The 26,250-nt window shown below is 49.1% G+C and overlaps 1 protein-coding gene across 2 annotated transcripts in view; it reads right to left on the bottom strand.

Moving 5' to 3' along the window:
• Nucleotides 1-8,995: 8,995 nt before the first annotated feature.
• Nucleotides 8,996-26,250, bottom strand: part of GFOD1 (Gfo/Idh/MocA-like oxidoreductase domain containing 1) — a 101,739-nt gene continuing 84,484 nt past the window's right edge. For both annotated transcript variants that reach the window (XM_030881405.2, XM_060307395.1), the window contains exon 2: nt 8,996-15,816. In XM_030881405.2, the coding sequence (XP_030737265.1) occupies nt 14,897-15,816 (920 nt within the window). In that variant the 3' untranslated portion in view covers nt 8,996-14,896. The remainder of the gene's footprint in view (nt 15,817-26,250) is intronic.

The following is a 26,250-nucleotide window of genomic DNA, read 5'->3' as shown; positions in this document are numbered from 1 at the left end:
GTCCAAGTCCCCCTTCCTGCACATCTCCTCAGGAAAAGGCAAGTTCTTGGATTATAGAAGTGGAGTAGGATGTAGACAAAGAATGGAAGGTGGATTCATATACGTTGAACACATCCAGAACTGTGCTGTCCCCAGGGTGACCCGGGCCACGGCTGGGAAGGCGTGACTGTATGTTCTGGCCACGTTCCTGGGTTCCTTTTTTAGTTTTTCTTTTTCCTCTCTGAAGGAATTCCTAGACATTACAGGTTTACTTGGCTAATTACATAGTACTGTTGATACAGTACCACCTGGAAACCATTTACCATCTTCCCTCAGCCTCCTAATTGCATCACTTACTGTTGGGGCCAGGGGTGGGAGGAGAGGAAACAAGTTATCTTGTTTTCTGGGAAGAAGAAAGTGAACATACCAGAAAAATTAAGGAAACACTTGACCGATTCATTTTCTCCAATCTGGCCCACTCTAGTTGTTTTTACAGGAGTGTGTATGTTGTCATGGGGGGTGGACAAGCTCCATGAAGATTCATCACAGGCGGATTATTGTAAAAATGTTTGCAGAGGCAGAAAAAAAAAGCGGGGGATAGGGGGAGAAGTTGGGAGGAAAGGTGGGCGGCTGAGTAGAAGTGAAAAGAATCAGATGTCCATGAACATGGGGGAACTGGAATGAACATGAAAGTGGGCTGCCCTCCAGATACACTGCTGAGTGCCCACTGGAACATTCTAGGGCAGAGTAAGAATACAAACCATTGTAATGGCTTCCTTTTTGGCATCTGTTTGTCTGAGTACCAACTCCTTTTAGACTCAACTACAAAAACACAAAACTGACCAGCTCACAATATTTTCTGCCCATCCTGGAGGGAGTAAAACCAAATATTAGCAATTCTATGCTGAAGACCAGTTCTGACCTTTTAAAAGCTCTTAGAAGCTAAGATTCATTTTTCTGTTTGTTTCTTTTTTTTCTGGAAAAGACTTTGAGACTATCAACTAGCTCACTGACTTGAAGAAAGGAAGGAATTATTCATCTAGTTTCTGTTTTAGGGATGAGGCAACTAGAGCCCTAGAAAGGCGCGAGGATTTAATTCTCCTGAAGTCCAGCAGGAAATAAGATAGAGCAGGGTTTAGAAATCCAAGTTTCCCCTTCTGGCAATGCTGTGTTCCCTCCTGTTGTCTCTCTGGCTGATGAGTGATCGTGATGAGTTACAAGCAGTAAATTCCTCCTGTGCTGGGAGGAGGGAGCAGGGAACAAACAGGTGGTCACCTACAAGGCTGCTGAAATCTACAAAGAGAACAGTAGAAGCAGTTCTGGAACCCTGGCTGTCCATTAGAGTCACCTGAAGAGTTATGATTGGGTCCTCCGGCAGGTGAGTTAAAGCAGAGCCTGGGGCTTATGGGAGGAGCCAGGGTATCTATTTTGCGAAAGCTCCCCAGGTGATTCTAAGATGCAGCCAGGGCTGAGAGCCGCTGTCTAGAGCTGTGATTCTTAATGGGGGTAGATGGAAGACAGCCTCACCTAGGGCCGTGATACAGTGAGCGTGCCTCACACGGGTCTAGAGGGCTCGCTGGGCTTAGGCCCTGTGTATCCAGGGTCTGGGGTGGGACCGAGGATTTGTGTTTCTAACAAGCTCCCTGCGTGATGCAGCTGAGCCAGGGAACACACTTTGAGAATCGCTGCTCTGCAGGTAACTTTTCAAAGTTCTATGTATGTATATATGTAAAATTCATATATATGTAAAATATATATAAAGTATATATGTAGGTATGTGTGTATATATATACACATCTGTCCCTAGCCCAAGAGTCGGCTGTACCCCCTAGAATGGACTTGGGGAGCACGGGAGGGGTAGAGGACAGGTCTGACTAAAAATCCAAGCAAAAATGATCACAGAGCACAGAACTCCCATTGTAGCTGGTACCATCTCTCAGGTGTCCTGCAGGAAAACGTTGCCAACGAGGAGCCCAGAGCATAAAAGGCAAAATTGAATGCTGATTCTATTTCTTTGCTCAGCTGAAAGTCAAGTCTCTTGAAGCTCACCCTAGACTAGAACTAGTTAACTTTTGGGAAACCGTTCTAAAAAGGCTATACATGGTCTATTATCAGACATCAAGGGAAGCCAGCAACCGGGAGCAAGGGCTTTATCTAAAAAAACCCATCTTGCCAGGAGATTTGGGGCCTTTTGACCTCCGTGGGGCTTGTCCTGGCTCCTTTTCTTCACCTTATAGGGTAATTGCCAGGACCTCAGTCACAGAATGAGGTCTGAGAGCAATCTGATCTCAGAGGAAAGGCAGCAGTGAAATGAAAACACAGTGGATGTGTTTTCACAGTTCTCTGAATATAACAGCCAGGCCTCTGCACTCACTGGTTGCTCCAGCTCAAAGACGAACCATGCCGGGGCTGGGCAAGGCCCCGATGCCTCAAAGAAATGATGTGTGAGCTGGTAAAAATCTGATCGAGGGGACATGCAATAGAGTTCGTGAATGGATGGACAGACAGTCCTGGCAATGGCGCGGGCAGGGGAAGGGCAGGGGCTGCACCAGGAGACCTTCCAGAGAAGCAGCCGTTAGTAACTCAGTAAGAAGTCGAAAACTGAAAAGAAATCTCCAATGAACTTGAACGTTCAGAGCCGTGCCTCACCAAACCAAAGCCTCCTTCCGTGAAGTGTTGGAATGCGGATGTATGCAATGACACGGCGAAACCCTCCAGGGAGGGACAGGACATGGGAAAATCCTTATCTCCAGTACAGTCACGTCACAGGCGGGACCCAACTCATGAGGCTTGGACAAACTCCCAGAGCCAAGCTACTTGAATGTGGCAGGTACGTATGGAGGCTTTTAAAACAGAGTTTAAGTGACTCCTTCACAGGGAGAGACAAGAATTTGGTGTCACAGTAACTTTTCCAGGTGACTAAGGTAAGTGTCTGACTCAGTGCCCTGAGTCCGTCTGTAGCCAAGGCAATACATCCCATGGACTTGAGGTGACGCGATGGCCCAAGGCTCTGGGAGCATCTGCCTGGGGTGACAGTTCCAGGATGCTGTACTCTGGACGAGCTTCTGTTCTCTCTGATCTGAACTGCTTCAGAGTCCACAGACCAATGGAAGTACATTAAACCCTAGGGATACCCCACACGGTGCTGAATTTCAGGGGATTTAACTTATCTGAACAGGCCACTGGTGAAAAGGCTTTTTCCGAGCCCTTTATCTGGTCAAGGACGTCAAAATGCCAGTGAAAAACAGTCCAAGGAGGCATTAGCATAGACTTTTGGGGTTGTTTGTGACCAGGCTTGAATTGTTTGGCGAGCCCTGGCCCAATTTCCACAAAGCTTTCAACACTGAGGATGAAAGACATTCCAGAGCTGAAAAGGATTCTGTCCTCACCAGAGCTGGGACTGTCAGTGGTGTTGCAGCTGTCTGCTGACTCCTGACAGGCTTAGGAAAGAACCTTTCATCCACTTACATTCTGGTAACACCCACCCGTGGAAAGGAGAGCTTTTGTTTCTGAAAAGAAATATGAACGAGAGAGCCCTGAATGGCAGCAAAGAGGGAAAAAGGACTAGGGGTTTCCAAGATGTCAGGCTGGCCGACCTGAAGGGAGGTGGGGGGAGGAGGTAGGGTCCGGGTCTGCAGCTCAATTACTTGGGGAGCTTAACATTTATTTTAAATTGTGGTAAAATATACAAAACATAACATTTACCATCTTAACCATCTTTAAGTGTATGGTTCAGTGGTCCTCAGAAATTCACATGATTATGCAATCATTACCACCATCTATCTCCAGAGCTTAAAAAAATTTCAGTTAGAATTTTTCATGCAGATTTTTTTCGATACAGCCATGAAAAAGAATGAGGTCAGGGCTTCCCTGGCGGCGCAGTGGTTGAGAGTCTGCCTGCCGATGCAGGGGACACGGGTTCGTGCCCCGTTCCGGGAAGATCCCACATGCCGCGGAGCGGCTGGGCCCGTGAGCCATGGCCGCTGAGCCTGCGCGTCCGGAGCCTGTTGCTCTGCAACGGGAGAGGCCACAACAGTGTGAGGCCCGCGTACCGAAAAAAAAAAAAAAAAAAAAAAAGAATGAAGTCAATGTTACATGCTGATGTGGAAAGAGGTTAAAAATACATTACGAAAAAAACAGCAAGACCGCGCCGTGTGTACAGTGTATGTATAATACTTGTGCGGATGCTGGGATACTTTCAGGGAGAGGATACAAATTGTGGGTGGCAGTTGCCTCTAGGGAGTGGAAATGAGGGTCTGGGATGGAAGGGATTTGAACTTTCATTGTATAATTACAGTGCGGGCTGTTTAATAGATGCCCGTGTTGTTCGCATTTTAAAATTTTCCAGCTACCTCTTCTGCCCCCAAATCAATGCAGGTGGTGAGGTGCAGAGCCCCCAGATCTGCTTCTATTAAGGCGGCCCTTTTGGTACTGCTGCTCAGCTTTCTTTGGGAAACGGGGCTTTGGAGTAAGAACTTCCTCCAAAGGAAGACATGGGTTCGGACGCCCAGAAGGGGTCTTCGGATTTCAGAGTATCTCTTTTAAACGAATTGTGTCATTATTTAAATCATATTCAATCACCATGGAAAAAGTTTGTAGTTGAGAGTAAGGACCATGCTAAGGCTATTTCTGCCATACTCGGAGGTTCTCAACTTTTTTGTGCCTTGTATATCTTTGGCAATCTGGTGGAGCCGATGGACCCCTTTTTGGAGTAATGTGTTTAACCCCACGGAATACTGTTTTGAACGTATAAAATAAGACACATATGACTATAAAGTAACAAATTATATTGTTATATGTACCCCCCAAATTTTTAAAATTGTGATAGGGCAATGTATGGGCTTTTAACTGCAGTATTAAATTAAAAGATCTGGTTATAGTATAATGATTTCCATAATTTTAGAGCAGTGATGAGTATGAATGATATTTCAAGATACCTGTAAAACCAGTGATAAGATCTGAAGATACATGTGATTCTTACTGGTGATAAAGTCACAGATACTGCTAATCCAACTGTAACTTGATGATACAATTGAAGAAAATGATAATTTCAGGTAGAGTTAGTGAAAATTAAGATGTACTTTTTTGGTTTTTGGTTTTTTCTTTCCATCCAAGTTCAAAGACTCCCTGAATCTATACTCTGGCCCAGCTGAAGGATGAAGGGAGAGTTCAGTGGACAGGGAGAGATTCCGGGTGGGGAATGAGAGCAGGCTGGGAAGGGATGAGATGCAGCCTTAGAAGGGAAAGATGTCTGCCTTTGCTTCCCCAGGCCAGGATGAGGAAGCGGGTCAGATACAACACGTGCTGGGTGATCAGGAAAACAGGTGGAGACGCTCTCGTCACATGACCTCCGCTCGGATGAATGGATAAATGAAAGCAAGAGGATGTTGTGAACAAGGAAGGGAAGAGCCTGGATGTCACAGGCAACCTGACAAGACCCAGGACAGATCCAAGGACTGAGCCAGGGGACTCAAGACAGCAGAAGCCAGGGCTGGATGTAGCTGACAAGCATCCGCTCCTGCTGGGCCGGGCCTGCTCCCTCGGAGACTTTCTTCAGAAAAGCTCCGGTGCAAAAGGAGAAAACAGGTTGTAGCAATGGCCTGGTGGGCAGGGTCTCTGAAAGCTGAGGAGGGATGAGAGATTCTGTGTGTGCAGAAAAAAAGAAAAAGGCTACCTGGAAGATTCCTGAATGTGTCCAAGAGTCCCTGGAGGGGACTAAGGGACAGGGCAAAGTGGCAGCTGGTGAATCCTTGGAAACTTCAGGTTTGGGGGCAGGGATTGCAAATAAGAAAAGCAACGAGAAAGGAGGATGGGCTCAGGGTGCACTTGGGGTCTGGTGGTGCTTATTTAACACAGAGGTTGGTATGGAAGTTTTTCTAGCAAATGCCGACAGTTGGATCGCTTTGAACAGCTCCCAGAGTGAGTCAGCCAGACTGTGCCAAGTTCTACAGGAATTCCTCCCTCGTGCCTTCTCATCCGCTCTCCTCCTTTCTCAAGCTGTCCTCAGAGCACAGATTAGGCCTGTCGGCCACAGAGGAACGGCGTTTCAGTTATCTCGTGTAACATTTGCTTATCTACAGAAACTTCCATATCTCAAACGCATGCCTCTGCCCTTTCTCCACGTTTTCTCCCTTCATCTCTTTTTTCCCCTTGGCACGAATTTCCACTCCTGCTTCTGCTCTGTGTCTCCCCTGCCCTGCCTTTACCCCAGTTCCCTCTTCTCTTCTTTTCCCCATCTCTTCCCGCTCACTTCTTTCTTAGTGGTACATGCGTGTCAGCATCTCACAGCTGTACTGATACGCAGCTGCTGGTCCCAGGCTGACTCTCTCTTCTGCTTCATGGTGGAAACCTGAGTGCCAAGTCAGATGCCTAAGCCCAGCACACTGAAGTGTGACTGATGCTCCAGCCTCCCTGTTAGCCACCACATCCCAGACAGGCAGCCTCAGAAGGCCTAGAAAGACAGCGGGGGCTCTGGCCTTGCCTCCCTCCCTGTAGTTTCACTAGCTATTATGCCTGCTTGGTCTTTGCTTTTTTGTTTCTTTTTTTGCGGTATGCGGGCCTCTCACGTTGTGGCCTCCCCCGCCGCGGAGCACAGGCTCCGGACGCGCAGGCTCAGCAGCCATGGCTCACGGGCGGCATGTGGGATCCTCCCGGACTGGGGCACGAACCCGTATCCCCTGCATCGGCAGGCGGAATCTCAACCACTGCGCCACCAAGGGAAGCCCTGGTCTTTGGTTTTGAGGGGTCTGGAGTGAGTCACCATCCCCAAGACAGCCTCAAGCAGCTTGGGTCTGGCTTCAGCATGATTTAGACCCCTCAGGGCTCTTTAAAAGGGAGGTAGTGACTTGGATAGGGGGTGTTTCAAGACTGGGGACTCCCTAGGGCCTCGTGTGCTTTGTGGACGTGAACTCCACATCTGTCGCAGCCACTCACAGCCCTCTTAGGGTTCCTCCTCCCCAGGGTGTCCTGCTTCCAAGGTGCCGGTGGCCAATGATGAATGGGTCAGAGACGATGGGACTTCGGTACATGTACACCCCAGATGGTAATTCTGGGATTGAGCTCTGTCAATATACAAATCATTCACCAAGAAAGGAATGAATCTGCAATTGCCCAAGAAGTTGCTTCTGAAGTTAGTCTTTCCTTTTCACTTGTGGCTAAAGGGAGAGTTTGGTTTGACCCAAGGTGATCGCAATCTATGTAACATTAGGAGAGAAAGGTGTTCCCTTCGTTAGGATATTTTTGGAGGAAGTCCAACAGCCAACTTAGATATGACTTCATCTTGTAGAGCTGTGGTTGGAGCACAGCAATGCTGCAAAGGCTGTCCTAGCTCAAGTCATCTCTCAGGAATTTACCCAGCAGATGGAGACTCAGAGATAGGATTCCAAAGGAAGCCTGAACCTGAATGAACAAGGTGAAGAATTTTGAATGTTTTGCATCAGCTTCTTTGTAGAGGTTTTGGCTCAAGTAAGCTGTCGCGCTGTCTAGTTGGTTGTGACATGGCTCAGCTCTGTGAAGTGGCGTCTGTTCCATTTCTGTTCTCTACACTTCCTGGCCAGCCTTCCAGCAGGGGGCACTGCTACTGACGAGTGCATGTAGGGACTGTCGAGGAATATCTAGGCAGAGGGATCTTTTCTTCTCAGGCAAGATTAAGGTAAATGTGTGTTGATAAAATGGGAGCATACAACTTAGGGTGAGGTGAAATTATTATTCTTTCGTTTGTATACAAAACTGTGCACACTTTGTAGATGCGTATTTCATTCTCATAACAATTGTAGCAGTCATTGTATCCTTCACGTTGTATCACCCAGACTTGTCAAAATAGGTGCTAAAAATGCACAAGATAAAAGGTGAAACTGGAAAATGGTCCTGTGTATCTGTGTGTGTGTACGTGTGTGGTGGGGTGGGAGTGGCGAGAGGGTAGATCGGCATAGGAGGAGACATAGATTCTTCTTCGTTTGACCCGTAAACTATTGATACAGTCTGAATGACTTGCAATGTAATTGCAACTGTTCTTTTTAAACAACAGTTCAGAGACTACGAAAGCAATGTGATCATATCCTGTAATTTAGTAGGACAAGGCACAGTCCCCGGTTTACGTAACAAGAAATGAGCCTAAATTGAGAGAAACCAGCATCACGAGGAGATTCCAAATCTGTGAAGAAACAACTGGGTTGAAAATGTACATAAACGCTCAGGAGTGTGGTGTCTTCCATCAGGGGTTGGCTCGCAGGCCACTTGGCTGGAAGAAACTAGAGAAATGGACCTCATCGCAACCATATCTTACATTTGGGCAAGTGGGGCTTTCAGCTCTGACGAAGCACTCTCTCTCACGGCCTTCTTCAGAACCGACCTTAAGGTGTGAGAATGTTATGTGTGCATTGTCAAAATCCATGTGAATGCAGGGATTTGCTGCAACTTTGTCTGAATGGGCGGGCTGCGTTCTGAATGCACTAACATCACGATCTGCTCATGGAGGAATGAACCATGCGATCTCAGCTTTTGTATTTTTCTTCCCAATTCGTAACTGTTTTTAAGTGAAGGGAAAGCATGGACCAGAAGAATTACCTGTGTGTTGCCTAAGACAGCAGAGGGTGGAAAGGAAAGACCAGCCCACACTAGGCACACACGCCCCCCAGATGCACCACCATCATTCCCACCCCCATTCTTAATTCAGATCCCCCAAACTGGCCAGCTACCTAACTCATCAGGTAGAGCACCCAGGTGTAATAAACAGGGAAACAGCTGCAATTATATCTTCTCTTCAGTCTTTATTTGCTACTTCCATTCCTTTATCCCACCAACACCAACTGGGGAGGACAGCAGGAAGCCACATTTGAAGCGGCACATGCCAGCTGGCGGGGTGATGGTGACCGTGGCCCCCTGAGCATTGCAGAGGTAACACGAGGCATCAGCAGCTCCGGGCCTGGAGCACAGACTGTACAGCCCGAGGGCCTGGTAGGGAAGGCCACCTCCCACAGCAGTTTAGCTTTTAAAACACTAAGAACAGGTGCGTTCATTGTCTTTTTTTTTTTTTTTTGCTTTAATAATAAAAAAAAAGAAAACCCAAACCTTCTATAATTTATAAGCTATTTTTTGCTATCTACATTATATATAAAATATAGACTCTGTTTACTTTATAACACACATCTTTTTCCCTTGATAAATAACTCTTTAAAATATCTAGTATACATGCCTTGACTTTTTATATGTTATGTTTGTTTTTATACATATACATACATATATATACTCATGTTTGTAGAACAATAAACACACACTCGACATTGACAACCAAACAAATGCAATTTTTGGTTAAAAACAACAACAACACAATAAAATAACAGTAGAAGCACCAGGCAACCAACAGAAAACCATAAGTACTAGAAACTTCTCCCTCCCCTGGGCAAGGCACAGGGCAAGAATACTAAATATGGTTGGATGCCTGATGGGGAAGGAGGGGAGCAAAGGAGCAGGCAGGTCGCTTCCTTGGGTTCTGTTTCTTAGCCTGGGACTAGGATCAAATCAGTCATGGAGTTGCTGGGGAGAAACCATGGGGCTCATTCAACAACGTAGCCCTTATGGTGGCTGCAGGGGACAGCAGAGAACTGGACCTGGGTCAGTCTGGGGGCCCCGCTCACACCACCCAGGCAAGCATGATTGCCACGCCAAGCACGGAGCCACTGCATGTGCCAGGGCCTTGTTATTTGTCTACTCACTGCTGGTGTAAACAGAAAGGGGCAACAGATTCAGGAGTATTCAGTAGCGCAACACTTGAGGAGCCTGACAGAGCCAGACGCTTGGTGCCCCTCTCAAGAGCTCCAGCAAATAGGGACCGTGACATGGGGAAGAAAAGGTCAGGAGGCCACTGCCTTTCATTGCTAACTGGTGTGGAACTCAGGTACACGGTACTTACCGGCTGCACCAGCACACTCTGATGAGACCACCGAGCCCAACACCTCTTAAAGAAGCACAGCAGGTCTACACTCCTCTTGGGAAAAGTTCTGAAGCCCAACTCAGGGCTCTTCCCTCAAACTTGGGGTACCCCCAACCGCCCGCTTCTCTGCCCAGGATGCGACAGGCTGGGGTGGGCCCATGGGCTGCAGACAAGCACAGCTTTTATTTTATTACGCGTCTCCCTGTCCCCGAAAGGGAATTGAAAGGCAGGGCTCGGAGAGTCGATTTAAAACAAAACAAAACAAAAACCTCCCCAGGGTCGTGACCTCTGCCCTATAAACTTCAGGATTTGGATGGCCAAAGACGGAGGTGGTAGGTGGGGCAGGAATCCTAAGCTAGTCAAGACCTAGATCTGTACGCAGAGGGCAGGGTAGAGCCCAGAAGTAGAGCTGGCCTCAGGAAATCCCAAAGGTGAGCATCTGAATGTATATCCCCCATCCTTGCCAATAGAATACAAATTAGAGGTAACTGTTCACATTACAGTCACAATGGGAAATTTTAAACAGCTAGTTTTCTGAGTACATTCAAGACATAATTGAGTTTTTAAAAAACTGATTCAGCTGCAACAGCTCAGGGAATACTGTCAGTTGCAGGTCTGAGTTCTAACTGCAACTCTTGCCCCAACTAGCCCTGCGACCTGAGACAAGTCATTTCACCTCTCTGGGCCTCCCTCTCCCCATCTGAGGCTCTGAAGATGCAGGATGGGACTTAGAGTCAGAAAACTGGGATTTTAGTTCTGGCTCTACCACTAGGAAGCGGTGTGACCTAGGTCATCACTTAACCTCTTGGGGATGTAAAAATAAAGGAACTGAATATATTGGGCTCTGAAGTCCCTCCAGATGCAACTGGCTTTACTTTCTCCCCAGGGTACCCTTATCAATGGTGAATTCCTCCCCCGCCCCAAACCCACCAGAATAAAAGTGATGCAATCAGAAACCTACTTTGTGACCACAGGTCGTATTCAACAGCTGCGGCTCTGAGACAAGATGAAGAGTTAAGAGGGTCTAAAGGTACAAATGCAACGCACAGCTAAAATCTGAGTCACACACAAATGAACTGTCAAAGCCCCACTCCCTGAGAAAAGACATTTTCCTATGCTATATACTGCGAGAGCAAAACCCAAGGCCATCCATGATAATCGGCTAACGTTCTGAAAATCCCCAACTCTGTGGCTTGCCGCATCGCTTACAGTCAGAATCAACTTAGGACGTTGATTTGAAAAGAAGCTGAGTGCTATTTCCATTTTGGAAGAGGAAGAAAGATCGACTCTATTTGCAGCTCTACAAGGAACCTTCTGGCAGAACATCAAACATGGCATCCTGCTCCACAGGCAGGTGTCGACAGCAGCAGAGGGGCACCCACAGGTCACATGGAACTCTAAACGCTGTTGCTCCACAGACCCCGACAGGGTTCGACAAGAAGCGCTCTCCTGCCCGGGAGGAATAGCAGAGGCTCAAACCTTTCTTCGTGGGAGGCAACGTGGTTTGGAGGAGAAGAAAGGTTTGGATTCAGGTGACCCCACTTCTACTTAATAGTTTTGTGACTCTGGGCAAGTTACTCTTCCTCTCAGCCTCAATTTTCTCATGTGTAAAATGGGACCGACAATACCCAATACTACAGGGCTGTTTTTATGGATTAAGCGAGATAACGTACTTAAAATACCCTGCACACAGTAGATGATCAAGGAATGTGGGAGCGCAGAGAGTACTGGCGTGGCTCTCTGAGGATGGAGAAAGGGTCGGGGAGAAGTCCCCCTTGAGCTGGAGTCAGCCAAGCTGCCCTTAGAGTCCCGAGGTATCTGCTGCCTGGTGGGCTAAGGAGCATCTGTGGTCCCCTGCCACTCCTCTCCATTGCGGGGAGAAGTCGTAGGGGAGCTGACAGTGGTCATGAACTCTCTCTCCGGGAGAAAACTCAGAGAATCCAACCCTTCCAAATAAGCCCAGAGCATTCCCAAGCACTTGTGGTTACCCTGACTGATCCCCCCTCTCAGAATTTGGAATTTGGAACACTCTGCAGAGGACGCCAGTGGCGTGAGCCCAAATGTTCAGCATCAGAGGCCCCCTCACAATAACGGGAACAAATCAGGCAAGTGGGGACTAAATGTGATGACCCTAAAATGGAGCCTCCATTACTCTGGGTCCTTGAAACACATTAAACAAGGCAGAGAGGGCTGGGTTACCCCAGAGACTTCGTCTGAGCTCGAACCCAGCTGATGGTACCCAGTCCCCTGAGGGGACTACTGGGGGTGCTGGGCTGGGACAAAGTCCTTCCATAGAATGTTGAAAGCTTCAGATTTCAGCTTTATATTGTGACTCCTAATCAAGTCTTTGCAAGTGATAGGCCTGGGGCCCAAGGAGCACTGAAGAACCCATTTACTGTAGATTTTACACTAAGAAAATGAACTATGTCTTTTCTTCCACTTGTTCCTGCATCTACCTACTACATGCATTTCAGTAGACAGAATTTAAGAACACTTACTAAAATATTTTTCATGCTTCTTTTTAAGAATGTATATTCTTTCCATATACCCCAGCCTCAAATGAGAATTTCTGTTTTAGACACTAAATATTTATCACGGACCGCAGTGATCTTTGGGGGGGAAGTAGTCCCAAGTATTTTAAGTACAGAAACAAAACTGAAACCCCAGGAACAGCCCTACTTAGATTATAAATGACTTAGAAAAATGAGACTCATAGAGTCACTGGTTTCCTTTCTCCACATCTTTGATCACAGCCTTTCGGGGCCAACTAGAAAAAGAAAATATTCTTTCCACTCAGTTTCCACAAAAGCTATGTATCCAGAGGGGAATTTAGGAGAATCTGAACCAAAACAGTCCATGGCATGGCCCTCTGCTCAAATTCTTACTGGGAGACTTCCATTCTACCAAACCTCTAGTTTTGAACTGGTAGCTAGGAAAGCTGGCAGGCTGATTCTGTGAACGGAGCAGGGACCAATCGTGCGACGGAGAGTTTTAGCTCACTAACCTTCCCACATTGTGGTAAGGGACCAGGAAGCAGGGTAATTCTTTCTAGGGAGGCGATCCCTACCCCTCCGTGCTAGAAAATACCACATTCCCGTGGTGTTTGGACACGGCCACGCAGGACCCACGGGCAGCCTGGGATTCAGTGTATTGCCCCTGGGAGGAGGAAGGAGGGAGCAACTGAGCGCACGGTTCATTCTGGGACTTTGCCCACTCAGAGCCTGGGGTTCACCCTCAGCCCCTTAAATTCCCTTCCAGCTCCAGTGCGGGGCCATCTGAAAAGATGTCTAGACGTCACTTGTGTGCCAAAGACAACGGCTGGATTTCTGTGACTGTGAACAAACGCCGTGTACGTTTACAAGCGACAGTCTCCACAGCCAAGCTCGACAAATGTCCGATGTGGGGTTAAGGATTAAGAAAAGATAACAAAAGGATAATTCCCCATTTTCAAAATGTATTTGACCTGGGCTTTCTTTCAAGACTAGGTCTGAATTTTTAAGAGCGATTTTAGTGACAATGGTGGTAGCGAGCATTTATAAATCCGTGTGTGTGTGTGCGTGTGCGTGTGCGTGTGTGTGTGTATGTGTCTGGTTGTTCCCTTCGGGCACTGCCTGCTCCAAGCCTGCAGTTTGCCATCTCCAGTAAAAGCCCTCCCTGTAAGCAGAGGATGACAAGACAAGAGAGACAGGAGACCAAGAGGAAGAAGATGCTTTTTCCTACATTAGCCTTCTTCAGCCTATGGGAACTATACACCTCAGAGGGTTCTCAAACCCCATTTAGAGACGCCGAAAAGTGTGTTGCTTGCTGTCCTTTTGTTTAATACCTATTCAAAATTTTTCTTTTTTTGATGCGTGAAAGCGAAGGTCCAAGCTAAGGAAAAGAGCCTTGACTATTTTTTTTTTCTTTTAAAGGGGAGAGGATTATATCTGAGTGGACCTGAAGGCCCCCCTTTTAAAATCTACAAAGCTGGGGAGTCTCCTAAGAGCCCTTCCCCAGCTCGCTAGGAGAGATGGGTCCAGGGCTCACTTGCCCTCCTGCTGGGAAATGCCACTGTGACCCTGGGGCGCAAGGCTGCCCCCGGTCCTGGAGGATAGCACAGGAGCCTGTGGTCAGACGCACACCTCCTTCCTGCTGTCTCCTCGGCCCCGTGCAAGGACAACCTCAACGCTTCAGTACCGAATCCCTCCTTCCAGGCCATTCCACTCCACCGGAAATGGGCTTTTAATTGCTGGCAAATCCGAAGGGATATTTTCTTCTCTGCCTCATCTGTCTCAGTGCAGGCTGTGCCCCTGCTCTCTCCTTTTGGCTCAAGGGAACCCGATTCTCTGCTTGCTGTTCCTGGCCCTCCCTTACCCTACACCTCAGGCCAGGAAAAGGGCACTGAGCCAGTTAGGAAGACACTCCCTCCCTCGGGCTTCCTGGGAGGAAGACAAATCCATCCAGAAAGCTGTACACTTTGCTACCAAGTACTTTTTCGTTCAGACACTTGAAGTGGCTTCCTGGAATCTGAACTTTCTCTTTAGCCACTGGCGCCCCCCCCCACCCCCGCACACACACCTGCAGGCTTGCGTGGGCACGTGAAGATGTACCGTCTCCCGCCAGCCGAGCTCGCCCCTGGAAACAGGGCTCAGAGCACGCAGGAGTATTTGGCTTGCCAAGGAGGCCAAGGTGTGGGGGGCGATGGATGAGGGGCGGAGGCCGGCAACCCCTCCCGGCTTCTCACAGTAAAGGGCAGCTGAAGCGGCCGACCGCCTCCGTCTCAGCCGACGACAGCAAGGACGACCTCAGGGACCGCAGGTCACCGTCCCAACAGTCTCGTTTGGGGCCCCTCACCGGGACAGGGGCTCAGCCTCCCAGATGCCATTTTCTCACCCTGCCTTTCCACTTCCCCACCCCTACACTACTCGAGGCCACCTCTCCCCCAGCCTTTCCCCCTCTCTGGGCCCCAGGCGGGAGCCCTAGGTCGCGCTGGGTCCCCAATCCGGGCTAACAGTACAGGGACATCCGGCTCCGGCGCATGGCCTCGCTGATCAGGTAGGCGGGGCTCAGCTCGGGCTCCTCAGTCATCACCGCGATGTTCTGCCACTCGCCCGTCTGGCTGGACCGCTTGATGGTGTCCACCACGCACAGGGCGTACAGGCAGTCGTCGAAGGTGGCGGCCATGGTGAGCGGTCGCCCGTCCCATGTGCGCCGGTCGTCCTGGTCCTGGAAGGCCTGGCGCACGGCCTGCATCATCTTGATGGTGCCGCGCAGGTAGGGCGAGGGGATGTCACTGAAGGCCTTCTCGGGCAGCAGGGAGTTGCTGACGGGCGTGGCGTCCTGCACCAGCAGCTCCTGCGCCGGGGCGCTGTTGCGCTGTCCGTACAGGTCGGTGCCCACCGCCAGCAGGCGCCCGGCTGAGCCCACCACGGTCACGTCCTGCTTGAACTCGCCGGGCACGTTGAAGTTGAGGGTGACGGTGCAGCACACGCCGCCCTCCAGCACCATCTGGAAGGTGCAGAAGTCGTCGCTGGTGATCTGGCGGATGCCCTTGATGTGGTCGGTCTGCTTCACGAAGGTCTTGAGCAGCCCGTGGACCTTAACAGCCTTCTGGCCGGTGAGGAAGGTGAGCAGGTCGATGATGTAGGTGCCCACTGAGTGCAGGCCGCCGCCGCCCATCAGGTCGTCGCAGCTCCAGTTGTATTTCTTGCCCAGCAGGCTGCCGCCGTGCACCTGCACCTCGCACACCAGCAGCTCGCCCACGTAGCCCTCCTCGATGAGCTGCTTCATGCGCACGAAGGCCGGCAGGAAGCGCAGCACGTTGCCCATGATGCTCATGAGCTTGGGGTAGTAGTGGGCGGCCGACATCATGCGGAAGGCATCCAGCGGCGTGGCCGTGCGGTCGCAGATGACGTTCTTGCCGATGCCTGCGGGCGGGAGGACAAACAGCACGTCAGGGCGCTGGCGCCGAGCGAGCGACAGGGGCCGCTGTGGCCCCCAAATCGTAATTTATGGACCGGGAACCAGACCCGACCGGCTACCCTTACTACACTTTTAAAACATCTTATAACACCTTTTACTTATACAAAAATAACATATTCTATACATTTCAGTGTTACTTTAAATATTTATGTCGAATTACTTTAGTATTAAACCATCACATTGATTTAAATATTAAGATTTATTTTCATACATTTAAATAGTCTATATTTTAGCAATTTTTAAAATGTTCACCAATATAATATCAAATGCTTCATTTAATATTTTATTTATATGAATCTATAACATTTTATATACAAATATATTTTGTAAAGTTAAAATATTTAAATACAAAATGTAAGTTCTATTAAGGTGTACAATATGTTCTACATATATTTTATTGAAAGTTATCTTACATGTGAAATGTTTTATATGTTTTATTTTATTTGTAAAATAAAATTTTTATTAAAAATATCACACGTAGAGAAGAGAACAGTGTCTTTATCTGGACAGAACCTGAACACATAAGCTGAAATCACGGCAACGCGAGTCTGATTCAGGATGAGGAAGAATTTCTTAACCATATACTTCAAAAGTCTAAGCTTTTAGCTGTCTCTCCCACAACCAGCAAGCTTGTTTACTGCAATAATGAAGCAAGAAAACACCAAGGATTATGTTTTGAGTGTTTTCTTGCTTGTTTATTTTGCATTATGGATTAGAGCTGGCTGTGCTCACAGACGTGTTCGTTTAATGTTTTCCTGTTCCTTACGGGAAGAGCGGATAGTCCTTATATCTGAGGGATGGTCAGTGACTCGACCCTCATCTGTCTCACGGCCTGGGAGGGTGGGGACGTTGGTGCCTTTGGCAATGGAGCTGAGGCCAAATAAGAATTAAGCTTATGTGATGACTCTACCGAGTGCCTAAGTTATAGGTCGGCGGAAGCCCTTTAGGAAACTAAGTGGTTCCGGGTCAGGAGAAAACCACAGATCCAAGGATAGGAGAGTGATAGGGAATAAGAAAAGGATTTATTCCAAGATAAAGCTAAGAGGGAAGAAAGACAACTCAGCTGAACCTGGAGAAACAGCCAGTTGGAACTCAAAAAAATAATCATTTTTTAAAAAGTATACCGATTTGTTAGCAAGCCAGATTGAAGGATGCCAGATTGGGAAGCTTCAGAGTCAAGGCATATGCCTGCCTATGAGTTCTCTGCTGTCCAGTCCTGTTCTGCACGTAGACCCTCCTATGGAGAGCTGAACACTCCAGCCACAGACAAGGGACATGCCACAAGGGAGATGGGGTGACGAGACTCGCACCCATCCCAGTTGTCCTGACCACAGGCACCTGACTTGACAAAATCCATGAACACCCCCAGCAAGCCCAGCTAAGAGGGTCCCGTGGAAGCCCTACAACTGTAGGAGTCTGTCCAGTGGAGATGCCTGGGCAAGGCCACAGGCACGTGGTGCTCTCATTTTCCCATCGGAAGAGCTCGCCGGGCAATAGAAGTGGCCAGAACAGACTGGAGAAAATAAATACAATCGATGGCTGTCAGTTTCCAGGTGCACATCGAACTCCAGCCCCGAGTGAAAGGCCTGGAGCCACATAACGACCCCACCTCCTGGCCTCCTCCACACTGGCAGAGCTGGGCTGGTTTTCCTGACGACCCTGAATGAACAGTAAGAAGCTTCTTTACCTCTGAGTAACCAGGTGAGGACTGAGGCTCTGGAAGAGGGGTGAGGAAACATTGGTTTGTGTTACCAAAAGTGCCGCGCACCTGTGTGACATCGTGTTCTGATAATATGGTCCTATCGGCATTAGGCTCACGTAACACGGGATAATGCCGGCAGGAGCAGATTTCTATGTAAACAGATGGGTAGGTCACTACAGGTCCAGGTGACAAACGTTGCCAAAATCTGCCTCACACCTGTTGGGTATAGGCTGTGGCCTCTCCTATACCCTATCTCAGGGTCCACAACACCAAGACCCCTGACGGCCATCTTCTGAGTACATGCTATTGTCATATTAATGACACATGAAAAAACAAGTTTATCTTGTTTTTTCTATTCTAAGAACTATCAGATAAAACAGTAAAAGAAAAAATAAATTGAGAAAAATAATTCACTCCCCTCCACATACCCAAAGCAACCATCGCATGGGTAATTCTTTGAAGCTCTGTAGATGAAAAGATACTGGTGAAAGCTATAGACTCCGTTTCCAGAAGAATGCAGGCCTGCCTCCCCCAAGATTCTGAGATACAGGCATCTCTTCCTTTGGGCTATTTAAGTGTGCTGTGGTCCCACACTAGACAGCAGCTTCCTCAAGGATCAAGCCTGGGCCTTCTGCTTTCTTAAGTCTCCTCTATGCCCACGGCACCTAGAGGCACGCGATGTGTGTGCAGGAAGCCAGAGGTCGTTGCCGCCTGTCACCACCGCTCTGTCCACAGTCCTCTGCACCGTCCACACTTTACAGATGGGTCTTGGCAACGTCTTAACACACAACATCTTAAAAGTCAAAAGAGACTTCTAGGAATCGAGCATAAAGAAATCCTCTAAAATGTAAGCACAGCTTCTCGCCCAAAGATGCCGTCACTGCGTGATTTATTAAAGCAAAAAGCTAAGAACAATGCAAATGCCCAACAGGAGAATGGGTGAGTAGGCTGTAACACATCCACATAATGGTGTATTGTGCAGCCATTGAAAATGATGTTTATAAAGAGTTTTTAATGGCAAGCAAGATGATTATGAGGTCATGTTAAGTGAAAAGGGCTCTATTCACAGACATGCTATGATCTCAACTCTCTCTTAAAAGGACAAAAGAAAAAAACCTGGAAGGGAATACCTCAAACTGTTTACAGTGGTTCATTGATTAGTAGGACTAAGACTAATTTTTATTTTCTTCACTACCTTTTTCCATATTTTATGAGTTTTAACTTTTACGGTCAGAAAAACATTTGTTTTTCTTTTTTAGGTCCAAAGGAGACACGAAGACTTAACATGAAGGCAGAAGGGCCCTCCAAAGCCATGGAAGGCCAGGTAGGTTCCAGAGCTCATGGACCTGCCCCAGTTCCTGTGCCCAGGGAGCTGATGAAAGCCCCTCTGACCCTGAACTTGTGATGCTTCCAGGGCTCAGGTCTTCCTGTTCCAGTTCCGCAGGACTTCTTCATGATTCTGGTGAAGGCTACGGACTCTCTTCAGAAGGTCAATTCACACGTACACGTAAAACTTGACCCACATCCCCAGCTTGTGCAGGGCCCCCTGGGGTTCTGAAGAACAGGCAACTCCACTGTAAGTTGTAAGAGAACTCCTAGAAGCCCCTATAACGTATTGTTCAAAATAAGATCATGCTTCCAGCTTCAGAGGAATGCACAGCTAGCAGACCGCTCACAGATTCATAAAGCAGCTTGTTTTCTCTGTCTTACACAATCTTCCCTCAACGCTACCTCTTGGTAGGGCTTCTGCAAAGTGCCCTCTGGGACCATCCCCCGACCACCAAGATCCTTAGGTTCTCTTGGCCCGCTTTTCCCCACCAAAATCTGCCCTTCCAAAACGCTCAGAACCTGGAACTCCAACGTTCTTAGCAGTTTAACAAGAACCAAGGGCTTAGGCTAAAGAATACCATTCTAATTGTGGACTTTCAGTCGTTGGGTACTGGTGTGTGTGTGTGTGTGGACTTTCAGTCGTTGGATACTGGTGTGTGTGTGTGTGTGTGTGTGTGTGCGCGTGCGCGCGCGCGCGTGTGTGTGTGTGTCATCAGCGTGGCACAGAGCATTCCCCTCACCCCTAAAATCACATGCCATATAAAGGGAGCTTGTGTTGTCTGCGCAGAGGGGTGACACAGCCCACAATCTGGGTGTGTCCGATGCCACTGAATGTATGTGGGGATTTTTCCCGAAGAAAGCAGACAGATCCCTGCCTTCCAAATTGCCCCTGTCGGCCTGGGTCTGGTTCTCCAGAAATATCATAGGTCTTTGGTGTCTTCAGGATTTGCATATGTCTTAGCACCATGCCTTTCTCGCCACCTCCAGAGAAAGTGCTGGAATGGGCTCTTCAGAGAAAAGCCCACTCCATTTTGTGCTGGAAAGGAAATAATAAGTAGGGGCATCCTCCCCAAGCCCATGGCTCTGACACTCCTTTGCTATGAAGATAAGTCGATTCTCCCAAGGAGACAGGAACTGAAGAGCTCAGGGAGAGGCAGAGCCCGCCCTCAAAGCAGCCATGGCTGACCCCTAACAGGAAAATTACCACCCTGGTCTCTGCTCTGCAAACCCTAAGAGGACAGCCTATGCCCTGTCACTCCTGCGTGTACAACTTTGCCAAAAGTACAGCAGCGCCATCTGCGCTGCCCTGCATCCACACGTCTCTCAGGCAGACAGACAGACACAGACACAGACACACACACACACACACACTCCCTTTAGGTTGGGGGCTCACATCGTCTTGTGGCAAGATGTGTCTTCCTTCTAAGGCAAGAGATCCAAAACTTTAGCGAAAATCGTGCGGCAGAGAATCAAGCAAAGGGACTTGAAACATACGGACCTGATTTCACTCCAAATCCACAGGCAGTGCGAAATGGACCGGGGGAAAGTCCCGAGTGCCCGAGGGAAAGCTGGAGGCTGTGCCGAACCCCAAACATTTCCCGAGCAGCTGGACGGCGTCAGCAAAGCCCACTGGCTCTCACAGGGATGCAGAAGAACAGCGGGAGCTTTCTTGGTTCTCTGGGCTACGGCGGCCGGTGGTCACCCTGCCGCTCCCTGCGGGGACGCCACCGCCCCACGCTCAGCTGGCTCCACCCAGGGGCCCGTGGCTGCACCAGAAATGGCTGTCTCGGGACCTTGCTGCATTTGTCAAGGGGGTACAACGTGACTCTGCTGGGTGGCAGAGGACGTGTGGAGACTGGTCTGCGTGTCCTGGGGAGTCTTCCTAACCCACCTCCATGCACACCGTCTGCCCGTTTGTGTGAGAACAAAGAACGTAAGTTGGGTCTTGGGGGAGCCTCTGGGCTGGAACGAACTTACTTTATCAAGACGAGAAGCCCCTGTCAGCAAATAAAGTGAGAGCTCTCTGTCCGGAGGATGGTGGGGTTAATGCCTTCTCACCTATGTCACGGAGCTGAAGTCGGGGAGAAAATGAGATCGTGGAAAATTTCTGGAAGGTGAAAGTGTCATGTGCAAGGCAGTATGCCTGCTCTTTGTCAGGAGTTTTTCCATGAAATCATTTCAGAAGGAGTTTTACTGCCCTCCTGAGATTCCCTCGTAGGGAGATGGAGAACATGTTTCCTCCAGAGCCTGCTGAGTATGTGCTCTCGAGTCCTAATGTCCACGGCCCTCCGAGGACTCAGTGCCACAGGGAAGGAGTTTCCAACCAACAGACCCCAAAGTCGCTTTCAGGCAGCTGTGCCCCTCACGCCCTCCAAGCTCAGGGTCTCCAAGCTGTGGCTGAGGACCCACCCATCTCTCTCTCCAGAGACTGGAGCTTTTAGGAGGGCTGATACTCCAACCCAGGGACCCCAGGAGCAGGGCAAGGGGCTTCCCACTGACACCTCCGGGGAAAGACACATGCTCTCTGCTGTCCCAAAGAGCTGCCGTCCTCTCCTGCCCTTGATCAGGTAGGTGGTACCTAGAAATATGGATGCCACCCAGCCACCCAGAGTCATTCTTTAGCATAATCAGCCTGGAACTTCAAAGCATCCCTCCCTGCCGGCACAAACCCAGTTACACACTCCCTCATCTAATCGACAGTGGCGATCTAGGAGGCCGATGCTACTTTCCCACCAGTTCTTCCCGATCATTCCACTTGTGTTGACAGCCCCTCATCTTCTGAAAGCCAAAACGGATGCTGGTCCCGGAGGCTGGCTTGCGCTGTCCCGGCGGGTTGGCCGAGCCCCACAAGAAGTCCCATCAGATACAGCTTCCTAGTTCCCCACCCCCACCCCATTCACCCAAGGCAGAAAGGGCTTTCCCTGCATTTCAAGCAGGGAACGCATTATCTTCCTTTATAGTCCATTCCTGCAACATTTCTGTGCTAGGCACTGGGACCCAATAAATGAGTAAGAAAGATGAAAAGGAGCCCACAGTTTAGTAGAAGAAACCAACCAGGAAATGAGTGATTATGGGATCTAACAGATATAGGATCTAATAGAAGGATCTAATAGAAGGATAAACGATGAGAGCACAAAGGAGGGGCTGCCCAACTGACTTGGGCGTGGTAGGGAGCTCTGCTGAAGAGGTGACATTTGGGCAGGGTTCTGAAGCACGTGTAAGAGTTCACCTCTTCATTCAGAAGCTTTGGGTCCCATTTAGAAAATGGTCTAAAACAAGGGTGTTTAAAAAAAAAATCCTTTATTTGAAATGCAATTTGAATGTAAAAAGATTTGCACTGTTCAAAAAATAAAATAAAACAAGGGTGTTTAACCTGGGTCTGAGAAACCACTAAAATTGGACTATTTAAAAAAAATTGTGTGAAACCTGACGTTCATTTTCTGAGGAAGAAGATCGTTAGAGTCTTAAAAGTGTCTCTAATTCAAAGGAAATGAAGCAGAACTACAGTTAAGAGTGAAGAAAAAAAACATTTTAAAGGCCAAGATAGACCTCTGGTTTCAACAGAACTAAGTATCTGAACAGACAGGGCTGTTCGTGATCGTTCCTTCTCTGCTCCCGGAGACATGGGACATGTGGTCAGTTTCACCCCCTCACTGTAACACTCCACTCAGTCCAGCTCGGTCCCTTCCTTCCTTTCTTCCCATCCTACCCGTTATCTCCTTCCCCTGCTCCCTGCCCCTCTGGCCCCAACACACACACACGTGTTTTCTTTCAGCTGAGAAAAGCATCAGCAGAAATGACCTGTCTCAACCCTGCTCTCTGCCCTCTGGCCCTTCTTCCATGTAAGTTGGGAGAAGAGCCCCTTTGGAGAGATTAAATCCCTCGTCTTCAATCCCCATGACAGTTCCTGACAAACAACTTCGTGACTCACAGCCCTAATCTGATGTGTTCACTATAATCCTGACATAATTTAAAATAGCAATCACCACCGCCCCCGGAGCACCAACTCTGTGCCAGAAGAGTCTGCATATCTTACATTCCCTTCCATTTTTGTGTGTGTACACAACCCCACAAGGCAGGTACTAACCCTGTCCCCATCTCACAGACACGGAAACCGAGCCTCTGAGAGGGGAAGCTATTTGCCCATGGTGCCACAAAACTCAATGACCAGGACAGCTGGGATTTGAACCCAGACACATGCTCCCATTCTGGCCAGCCCCACGTGTCAATGCACACACGTGCAATGCCCATGGCACCACAGGAGGGCTCCCAGGAGGTGGTGTAATGGGCTGGGGTGAGCACCAGAAACCGGGCCAGTGGTGGGCAGGTGTGCCCAGCGCTCAGCTGAATGACCGCCCGCAGTCCCACAGCAACTTCTAATTTCAAACCTGAGATGGAAATGGGTCAGCGTGACCCATATTCAGCCCCTTTTGTCAAGGATGCCCTCTGTGGGCTCTGAAAGAGGGGGGACAGCCAAACAAAGGAAGTCAGCACGGCTAACGTGGACAGGACCTGATCTTGAACTGACTGAGATGTTCAAGTGCTTTTCTGTATACAGCCCGCCCTTAAAGGCCGGCCCCCATCCCACCAACCCTTTTTATGGACTTCCCTCCGCTACTCGGGCCTGTCATCAGAGCCCTCCTTTTGCACAGGAATCCCTGTTGGTGGCTAGATTTTCTCAGATGGTTTCATGTATAGTAGTATCATCTAATCATTGAGCCTGTAACACCCATAACAGGGACGGCACTCCTGAAACACTCTTCATTTGCGGTTTCCTTATCGGTCGATCGCACACATCTCCACCGCTACGGCTCATACAGGTTGAGGTTGAGGATATAATGCTGGGAAGTTTCTAACCAGCTCCTTCCAGCCTAGGCATCCCCAGGAGAGAAGAGAAAAGCTCGCCACGTCTAGCCCCGGGAAACCAAGAGGAGAGGTTTAGCAACAGCAGTGGGTATGTGGATGCCAGCTTCCCAACCTCCATGCCTAGAGGTGGCCCACGCAGAGCCGAGTGTGGAGAGGGGCAGGGAGGTGGTGGGAGGGCGCCTTGGAGGATAGAGGTCTGGGGCTGGCTGCAGTGGCTGCAATGATCGGGACGGGACAGAGGAAAATGGCCAGGACCATCAGTCCCTCTTTGCTGGGCCCCAATGGCCAGATGACGCCTACCGCACCTCAGTTATTCTGGGGAGTGGCCTGCACTGCCACTGCACACCTGGACAAGCCAGAGTCAGAGGCACCACCTGGATCCAGGGAACACAACCAGTCACTCAAGCCTCACTTTCCCCATAGAAGCCGCCACCTTCTGCAGCAGAGGCGGGCAAAGGGTAGAGTCCTGAACAACTGGGCCACCAGACTCATCCAAAAGAGACCGAGCTGCTTACAAGAAAATGTAAGCGATGGCGTTGGTGAGATGACCAGATTGCACGATGACTCCGTTTCCTACCTACCCCCTAAAGATGGAGCTTAGAATGGGGATCGGGGTGGCTACAGAGAAATAAGGAAATCTGTACTTCCTTTTCCTATTTATAGTGGGAATTCTCATCACACATCCCAAAGGGTGGGAGACTCGTGGTAGCTCCCAGAGCCTCCCCGGAGGCCCCGACAAAACCTCAGTCCCTGTCAATGGCACGTTAACACGCTTCAGAGAAGCACTCTCCTCACTGTACACCTAATATGAATGTAAGACAAGACTTAAAACTAGGCAACTTCTCAAAAAAAAGTAGGAAACTCTTTCCATTCAAGAGGGGTTATGCTTTAGTGAAGGGACCTTAGGTATATTCACCAAGCAGGTGTTTCGTGGTTTTTTTAATCACTATATTTCACACAGTCTAGCTTCTTATAAAAAATAGAAAAATGCAGAAGTATTGGGTTTCTTCCTCCAGAGCCTCCCACACAACAAGAATCAGCTGGAGCTGAATAGCGCCCTCTGTAGACCACAGTCTCCACCAATCCCTATTGCTTGACTATATCAGTTTTCTACTGCTACCCTAACAAACTACCATGAATGTGGCAGCTTAACACAACACCCATTATCTTCCACTTTTCTGGATCAGAAATCCAGGCGGGCACAGCTGGATCTCTGCTCAGGGTTTCACAAGGCTCCCGCCGGAAAGAATGTGCTTCCCAGCTCATAAGGTTGTCTGCAGAATTCAGTTCCTTAGGGCTGCAGGCCTGAGGTCCCCTGCTGCTTTCCGTGCTGGCTGTGCAGCCTCTAGAAGCACTTGCATCTCTCAGGAGTGGCACCATCTCCGGGACAGTATCAGCATCATGGGGAAGGCAGTCCTTTCCACGCTTGGAATCTCTCTGACTTGCCCCTTGGCCAGCAGCTAGAGAGAACTCTGTCCTTAAAGGGCTCCTGTGATTAGATTAGGTCCACCCAGATCATCTCCCTTTGGCCACACAACTAATCACAGGAGTGACAGCAGGGGGCGAAGGTCATCTTAAAATTACTCCAGCCCAGTCCTTTCATTTGCCTGTGAGCCCTAGAAAACTCTGCCAAGAGGAAGATTCTCGAGTATTCTCCCAAGTAAAGCACTTCAGACACGTGTCAACATCCCTTCCAGACCTCCCTTTGCTTCTATGTTCTTGCAGTAGTTTTTACTCCATCAAGCAGGACTCGATGAGGTACTCTAGGCTTTTTAAAACCTATTATTAGTCTCCTCATCACCACGGAGATTGTGTCCTCAATTCGGGGCTCCCTGTAGGCAGTGGTAATAGGAACAGGGCCAGGAAGGTGGCAGACTTGGCCTCTGGGCGCTAGAATGAACACAAGGAAGGGAAGGGAAGCTGAAATTGTTATGAACCCACCAGGTGCCCAGGTTTCCCGTTGGTTCAGTTAAGCATCATACAGGCATCGTTATCCCCATTTGTCCAGAAGAGCGAATGGAGGCCGAGAGAGACCACGATTGCCCAAGATCATAGACATACACAGGTCCAGCTGCAAATTCAGTTCTGTGATCCCAGAGCTCTATGTCTTCCATTTTCTGTGTAGGGAGTTGCTACCGGTGGGAGGGTGGGAGTAGCGTTAGGTAACTGAGCCTCAGAGCACCAGGCGGGTTAATAAAAGAAGCCCAAACCCTTTGGGCCCCGCTGGACCTCAGCACTGAGTTGAGAAGTGATTCAGGAAGGTGACGGAGGGAGGGTGGAGGCCGGTTACTGCTTGGAGGGGGAAGAGCTGAAAACCAAGAAGGGCTGGAGCTCCACATGGGAGAACCACAGCCACTGCTGTCCTTGACAGGTCGACGTCGTTGCTCTACGCCTGTGGCAGTGAACTGGCCAGAGCAACTGAAAGATTATCATCAGGAAGGAGAGTGGCCGTGGAAACATGGTGGTGACTGCGTTCCCACAT

Source organism: Globicephala melas, chromosome 11 (genome assembly GCF_963455315.2).
Source record: "Globicephala melas chromosome 11, mGloMel1.2, whole genome shotgun sequence".
Classification (NCBI taxonomy): Eukaryota; Metazoa; Chordata; class Mammalia; order Artiodactyla; family Delphinidae; genus Globicephala; species Globicephala melas.
The sequence above is the reverse complement of the archived record's forward strand: the minus strand, read 5'-3'. Positions and strand labels throughout refer to the sequence as shown.